This window comes from Haliotis asinina, chromosome 1 (genome assembly GCF_037392515.1).
Source record: "Haliotis asinina isolate JCU_RB_2024 chromosome 1, JCU_Hal_asi_v2, whole genome shotgun sequence".
NCBI classification, from domain to species: Eukaryota; Metazoa; Mollusca; class Gastropoda; order Lepetellida; family Haliotidae; genus Haliotis; species Haliotis asinina.
The window spans coordinates 20,862,415-20,870,485 of record NC_090280.1 but is presented as its reverse complement, the minus strand read 5'-3'; the positions used below and the strand labels follow the sequence as shown (position 1 = coordinate 20,870,485).

Below are 8,071 nucleotides of genomic sequence, written 5' to 3'. Positions count from 1 at the left end.
AAGAGCAACTACCTCGAGATCACAGACGAATGCTCCCTCACTTACTGCTGCCCTGTCGTCATGGCGGTAAGTAAAGAAGAGTATTTGAAACGTTATATGTCGTCGGATGGAAGAACGGAAAAGAAAAAACGGAAGAAGAAGAACAAGGCATCAGGCAAACATGGGTATATCAATGCTTATTTGTATCAGTTAGCGTCGTGATTCAATACAGCGGTTCCATCAAAGTTATGAACATTTCGCACAACCACAAGTGCCCCACTTTTCGTGCACTGTCAATGTGGGGAATATTTCACTTCACAGGTGCAGTTTTATGGTAGTCGACTGGCTGTTAGTGTTACGCATGCCTCACAGATCTCTTCGTTGTGGAAAGAGTTCCTCCCGTAACCGCCTCTTTTTACATAGAGTCTTTCCACCTTCCTCGATGTAATATTCCAACAATGAAATAAGTTCATTGACTGATTTTTTTACACCTGATATAGTTTTTTGGATGAATATTTAGGGTTAGGTATGCATGTCAGTTTGTAATTTTGGCTTTTGATTGGATGGGGAGTATGGGCAGAACTCTTACAAACAACCAAACTATTGCGAAACAATAACTGCAACTTTTTTTTAAGATTTGATCCAGAAAAGAAGAAATACCTGAAAATAACAGGTTCACAAATAATTGTAAACATGACTGAAAACATGGGTAAGACAGGTTGCTGCAGATCAAATTATGGTACTATGACAAACCCACTGTCTCGCTGCATGCCTCACACTATAGTGCTCTCCATTGCACACCATTTCCAATCCTTAGGGAGTTGACACATCTTTGGCGACAAACAGAACATAACAGATCTTGAGATACCAGTTCATCAAGACACACTTTTTCACTTAAGACTTTTGAAATCAACATTAAAATATCTTTTGTGATGTGCACGGTGTACGTTAGATGTGGTTCAGCTGTGGTTTGTGGTTGTTGAGTGTAGTTCTTGTCAATGTTTCATCCACAGTTTGTTTAACGTACTGTGATGTAGTTTCACGAGCTACAAGATTGAACTTGTTTCAAGGGTGGGAAATATTCATTATTTCTGAGTGAATATATTTCAAATAACAGAATTTAATTTATTGCATACTTCCTCTTTCAGGATGCAAATCATTGATGATGACATCACTGTAAACCACTTGTTGCCAAGCAACCTGCATAACACCCTGGAGGAGGATGTTGGTGACAACGAGCCCACAATTGCTGATGTCATTGATGAAAGGCCGGAGCACATCAAACGCATGGAGGAGTTCCAAGACAGCCAGCGATGGAAGGGAGTTAACCATCAGAAAAAAGGTCAGGGAACACCATTGTTAGCACTACCTGAGAACTGTATGATTATTATCATTGTCATCATTACTAATACTATCGCCCAGGCATCCTGAAGACTCCGGGTTCAATTCCCGTCATGGGTGCAATGTGTGAAGCCCATTTCTGGTGCCCTAAACCTAAAAAGCAAACTAGTAATATTTACGTCCCACATTGAGAAGTGTGTGAAACCCAGATCTGTCCCACAAGGCATTCCATGAATATTGCTGGCGGTAGCATTAATCTATTCTGGGTCATTTATTACCACTAAATCTGTGCATGCTAAAAACAATCTGCTCAATTATGTGAGTACTATATGTGCATTAGTTTGTCATTTATGATGACAGTTCATTATTTCTTTTTCAGCTGGAGATTCACCAGAATATGGTGTGATCAAGAGAAGAAGTAGGCATGATTCAAACTCTGACCAGTCATCACCTAGAAGACAGAGACATGATTCTGATTCTGACCAATCATTGCCAAGGAAAGGTAGACATGATTCTGATTCTGACCAATCACCACCCAGAAGAGGTAGACATAACTCTGATTCTGACCAATCACCACCCAGAAGAGGTAGACATGACTCTGATTCTGACCAGTCACCTCCAAGGAGGAAAAGTACATCACACAATTACAAAAGAGTGAAACAAGAAGTGGATTCTGACCAGTCACTACCAAGGAAAGGTAGACATGATTCAGATTCTGGCCAATCACCACCAAGGAAAGGTAGACATGATTCAGATTCTGACCAGTCACCACCAAGGAAAGGTAGACATGATTCAGATTCTGACCAGTCACCACCAAGGAAAGGTAGACATGATTCTGATTCTGACCAGTCACCACCAAGGAGACATATACAGTCTGACCAGTCCCCTCCACGGAGGCTTAGACAATTCAAAACAGATAAAGACTCGAAACAGAGAAGAAGGAAAACTCGATTCAATGACTCCAATTCTGATAATTCTCCTCCCCGCAAAAGGCGGCATGGTTCTGACAGTGACTCGTCTCCTCGTAGAATCAAGAAAGAGGAGGATGTCGAAAATAAAAAGAAAGCCACAAAGACATTGGGCGGAGCAAAGGCAGGTCTGTCTAGTGCTAGGGAGATGAAACAAGAGGCAGAGAAGATGAGGAAGAAAGAAGATGACATGTTTAGAAAGGTACCATAATTTTTGCATCTTTGCTTACAATTTGTACAATGTGCAATGATCCTTTCTGGTCTACTTTGCAATGATATTGTTGGAATATTCATAGAAGCAGTGTAAAACCTTGCTCTTACTCACTCACTTACTAGAAGATAGAGGTTAGAATTGATCTTCAGCAATCCATGCTTGTTGTAAGAAGATTCTAATTGCACAGTTGACACATCATAGCACCCAGTTTGCATAGATAGTTGCTCATTTGGTTTATCACTGGATTTTGTGGTCCAGACAGCCACCATATAGCTGGAATATAAGTGTGGCTTAAAACTTCACTCACTCACTCACTCACTCACTCACTCACATGTCCACTGTTATCCAGGCAAAACCATCAATTGGTAATGGAAACTTCCTTACAAGTGTCACCTGTCAACACATTCCTTGAACAATAGAAATATTGCTTAGCTCTGTAGTATATCTGGTGTTAGTTCTTTCCCTCTGAATTTGTTTAGATTGATGGAGAGATGCTGGGCAAGAACGCAAAAACAGTATTCCGAGAAAAGGGAGGAAGGAAACGAAACTTTGCTGAAGAGAAAGAGAAAGAAGAGGAGGAGGCGAGAAGGAAAGCCGTGATGGAGAAGAGATATGAGGAATGGGGAAAAGGGTGAGATGACTCCCAGAGGAGAAGTGTGATGATGCATCGACCTATTTAACTATTGCAGTTGTTTGCCCCATTATAGCACTATAGCAGTAGGAATTTGAATACGCCATTAGCATACTTAAGTCCTGATAGTTTGATTAGCTGCAATTAGTTACAAAGGAAAGACAACTAGGAAAATAAGATTATCAGTAATACTTAAATCATCTCTGTTAGTTATCAATTCTTAAAGTTAATTAGCTACAAATTGGGTTACTACAGTAGGCAGTTGTCGCATACTGCTACAGGAAAGCTTCAAATCAGCCAAGTTCAAAATGAGAAATGTGTGATTAGATACAGTTATAAGGAACTCAAAGGGACACTATTTTTAGTTTATACTCATTTCAACTAACATATACAGCGAGGGACAGTGTCAGTCTAAGTAAACGTAGCCCCAGTGTTATTCGTTGCACTCCTGCACTGGGTCTAACAAAACCTTGTAGGAGGTCGCGTCAGGTAACCTTTGAGCGACCTATGACTGTCCAATCAAATGCGAGACGGCTAAACAGATTTAACCAGTCAGACAGTGGCTAATGTTTAGGGTTTGGTGGGGCTTACAAAATACACCAGTCACTGACAATGATCTCTCAAGAAATGAAGATATTTGACCTGCAGTATATATGCTTTTTTGTTTCTATTGACATGGTTACCATAAGCTAATATTTCCACAAGCTGACATCCTTAGATGTTGCGAAAAACGTTATTTTCGTGACTGTTTATTCACTGTTGTGGCCATTCGTAACTACTCTTCTCTTTCCGAAATGACACAAGTAGTTACGAATGTGTTGTGGCGTGCTCCATGTGCATCAACGGAAGCGATTGTAGGAAATATATCATTTGGAATCGGTCGGGTACAAATGTTTACGTTGGGAAAAGTTCAAAAGGTATGTGCGAATGTCCACTTTTGCGATTTGGTAAGCTATGCTCTGATTGGTCAATCTCAAAGGTTACCTGACAGTATCTCCTACTGTTTTTTTTCTAAACTCAGTAGTGGAGTGTAACGAATAACACTGGGTCTAAGTTTACTTTGACTGGGGACAGTGTTAAAACAACGGAGTTTGTTATGCCCTAAGTTACATATAAGCATGTTCATGAGAAACATAATTCCTGTGCAAAGTGTTTGCCTAATTCTATGAATATAAAATATCACAAAACCAGGGTAAACAATATGAAAGTGAGCAACCAATATAATATATAACCAACATGTACTGTTTTTGCTTTGTGCAGGTTGAAACAGAAAGAAGCTCTAGAACAGCGTCTGTCTGACACACTCCATGAAGCAGCAAAACCCCTGGCTCGTTACCGTGACGATGATGACCTTGACGAGTTACTGAAGTCAAGGGAGAGGGAAGGCGATCCAATGGCAGCATTCTTGAAGAAGAAGAAAAAGAAGAATAAAGATCCAAATGTTAAAGGTTGGTTTGTATTCCTGTTGGTTTGTGTGTGTTTCTGGAGGTTGGTTTGTATTGTTGCATGAAAAAGTGCTGACAGGTAATAATTTTTTTTCCAAATGTTGGCAACTACCATGGGACGGGGTTTCTATAAAATTGAGCACAAGGGGACACAACTCTCACTTATAACTGGGTAGACAATTCTTAGAAGTAAATGATCAGTAGGAAAGAAAAGTCTCAAATATAACTGCTAACCAAGGGAAACAAGTGATCACAGGGAAAGACACCTCTCTAAAATATATGACCACCTGGAGAGACAACTCACAAATATAAACACCAGGGAAGACAACTCTCACATATAACTGATCACAAGCGGAGACCACTCTCAGATATAGGCTCCTGACAGTTATCATGTTTACAGAATCAAAGTCACAGTTGTGTTTGGCAGTCACAACAATTTATTGAGTTGAATTAGCAAATGCTCACTATGAAGTGATAAATATAGTTCTTTGTATATTGAAATTTCTGTTTCATTTTGATTAGTTTGTATTTGGGATACTACAGATAAACACTGTGATGAATCAGTTGCGTGTTTATATGTTATTCAGACAAAGAAAACTGGCAGTTACAATATAAGATAACCTTTATGATTAGGGTCTTCAGCAACACATGCTTGTTGTAAGAGGCAACTAATGTGGTCGTGCTGTCAAACGTTTTCACTTGGTTGATGCATATCTCCCAATTACATAGCTTGATGCTCATGATATCAATCACTTGATTATTTGGTCCCGACTGTACAAACTGATGTCATATAGCTGGAACATTGCTATTAACATTAAACAACAAACAGACACAGTATTGGTACAACAGGCTTCGCAACATTAATCACTATGTCATCTCACACTCTTCTCTTACGATTTCCAGAGAGGCCCAAGTACAGCGGTCCTGCCCCTCCCCCTAACAGGTTCAAAATAATGCCAGGATATCGCTGGGATGGAGTTGATCGATCAAATGGATTTGAAAAACAAATATTTGCCAAGATGTCTGAAAAACGAGCTACAGAAAAACTTGCATATAAGTGGAGCGTAGAGGACATGTGAGGAATGGCGGAGCATGTGAACTATGTCATGAATATGTGTCTCCTATCTGATGTGTGAAACCTCTTGGGGTGACATGTGAAACATCAGACATGTGTCTTCTCTGAGTGACATGTGAAACAGACATGTGACCTCCCTGTGTGTCATATGAAATATCATACATGTGACCTTTCTGGGTTAAATGTGAAACATCTAACATGTGACCTCTGTGTTCAGTGCAGCTTTTAACCTAACTCCATCACATTGATGGAATATTGTCAAAAGTGGCATAAAACTGTACCCATTCACTCAAGTCTCTGGTCCAACATGAAGGTCAACACCAGTGGCTTCAAGCCCACTCCAGCGCAGGTGGCACAGTAGATACAGAACATTTTGTATCCCAGACACTCCATGATTGGCCTGAAGTAGTGTTCAGTGCAGCATTTAACCCATCACTAAAAGCAGACATATGATTTGTAGATTTAATGATGTGGTAATTTTTGTTACGGAATGGATGTGTCTCTGCAGCGATGTCATGGAAACAAGAACCTGTCTGCATATGGGTCACACCATAAACTGAATTCCCATAGCTGCTTAACTAAAGACATACTATTACTTAAAGTAGTAACATTATTAATATTGCCCTGATCTGTTTTCTGATATAAAATGTTGGAAATTTTCTCTCTTCAATCCCCAAAAACATAATTCCAAACATGTCTCTTGGCTAGAAGTTACCAGAGTTATCTCCCCATGAACCAACACGTTCAGAAGGCCACTTAAACTGTTCAGTTGACAGGATGAGTGTAACAATGTATGAATAAATGTTCTAATTTATGTGATACTGAGATACCTACCACTTGTGCACTGCTTCTGTAAGTGGTCACTCACTCATTTGTAATGACACAAATGTGAATACTTTGATTTTTATGGTTAAAAAAATAAAATGAAAATCATTGAAATCTTTTGATTGTTTTCTTTCTTTGGTACCCTTTCAGGTATTTGGTTCTGCTTCTAAGGAAAGTCTTGTAGAACGTATTTTAGTATCAATCACACTGAGAAATCACGGGCAGAATAGACAATCATTATCAAGGGTTAAAAAGCTGATTTATGAATATACTGTGAAGTGTACATCTATTGAGACTAAAATGAAGTAAATCTGTTTAGAAATGAAGGCCCTCTTTTGTTGTTACCAACAAAACTAACTGAAAGTACTATTAGAAAATATACCTCAAAAACATTATCCTACTTACTTGAGGTGTTTATCATTTGGAAGAAATTTACAATGTTTGAAACCGGCCATATACATTTTTTAAGCCGCATTTAGAAGTTGGTGTGATAAAGAGGAACACCCTTTATGGACAGACAACTTTAGAGCAAAAGATGTGATGTTTTAACACCATTATCAAGCAACTGATACACAACACAGGTCATATACAGTCAAAAGCAAGTTGACAGGTATGTAAAATAAAACAAGTGATAACTCTACATTTGGATGATAATACAATTTATTCAGCACACATAATGATGGCACATGAAGGTATATTGAATAACATTATAGACACTGGAGTAACAGCTAAAAGCACTGGATAATACAACTACAGGTGATGCACACGTCAAGGTGTCTAGAAAATCCATCTTCAGGGCCACTTAGCAAATCAGACAGGCCCTACTTGTGGATTTATACTCCTTTTGATAGGGGTAATCAGGTTGAAAGTTAGGTAAGGTTAAGCACATTTGTCTGTAGTACAATATCATATATATTTATATATATATTATATTACATATCACAATATCATTAAGACAGCACTATTTAATATATGTTATAGATGTAGCACACTTGTAACATCAAATACAAATTTTACATAATGATTACTGTAATAAAAATGAACTCTAAACATATAAACACGACATTCAAAATTGAAAACATTGACAGAACAAATTGGAAAAATATTTGATCAATGTCTACTTTGCAGATATGAATATTTTTGATAGAATATGATAATACATACAACATTTTGATTTGCTACAAGTTCATTTTGTTGGTTTATTATATCACAAGTCATCTGTAAAGTGTCTGACAAAAATTGGAATACTCTAATATTGCCTGGGCCAGTTTGGTAACCTAGTGATTCATAAGTTCACTCATCTTGCCCAAGACACAAGCTCAATTCCCCACATGGGTACAATGCGTAAAGCACATTTCTGGTGATCACCACCTTGTATTGCTGAAATATTGATACACCAGCATGACACAATACTTACTCACTCATACATGTGACTAGACATGGGGGCCAAGTTATCAAAGACTCCACAGATTGCCTCCCTTGTCCGCCAGGGTCCCAGGATTGTGGTGGGTTCAAATCGTGAATCAGCCTGATTATGGAATCACTTCAGGATTCCTACCATTCATTAAGACAAGGAAAGTAAAAGAAAACAAC

At 38.6% G+C, this 8,071-nt stretch overlaps 1 protein-coding gene across 1 annotated transcript; it reads left to right on the top strand.

Annotated features, from left to right (window-relative positions):
• The first annotated feature begins 44 nt into the window (after window positions 1-44).
• Window positions 45-6,597, top strand: LOC137273640 (BUD13 homolog). Its single transcript, XM_067806419.1, has 6 exons — window positions 45-164; window positions 1,128-1,321; window positions 1,700-2,490; window positions 2,982-3,133; window positions 4,394-4,581; window positions 5,482-6,597. The coding sequence occupies exons 1-6, from the start codon at window positions 61-63 to the stop codon at window positions 5,655-5,657; spliced, it is 1,605 nt and encodes a 534-aa protein (XP_067662520.1). The 5' UTR covers window positions 45-60; the 3' UTR covers window positions 5,658-6,597.
• Window positions 6,598-8,071: the final 1,474 nt, after the last annotated feature.

Coding starts and splice junctions, on each gene's coding strand:
- LOC137273640 (XM_067806419.1), top strand. CDS start 61: ATGGCGGTAAGTAAAGAAGAGTATTTGAAACGTTATATGTCGTCGGAT. Junction 165..1,127: donor AAGGCATCAGGCAAACATGG/GTATATCAATGC, acceptor TTCCTCTTTCAG/GATGCAAATCATTGATGATG. Junction 1,322..1,699: donor AGTTAACCATCAGAAAAAAG/GTCAGGGAACAC, acceptor TTTCTTTTTCAG/CTGGAGATTCACCAGAATAT.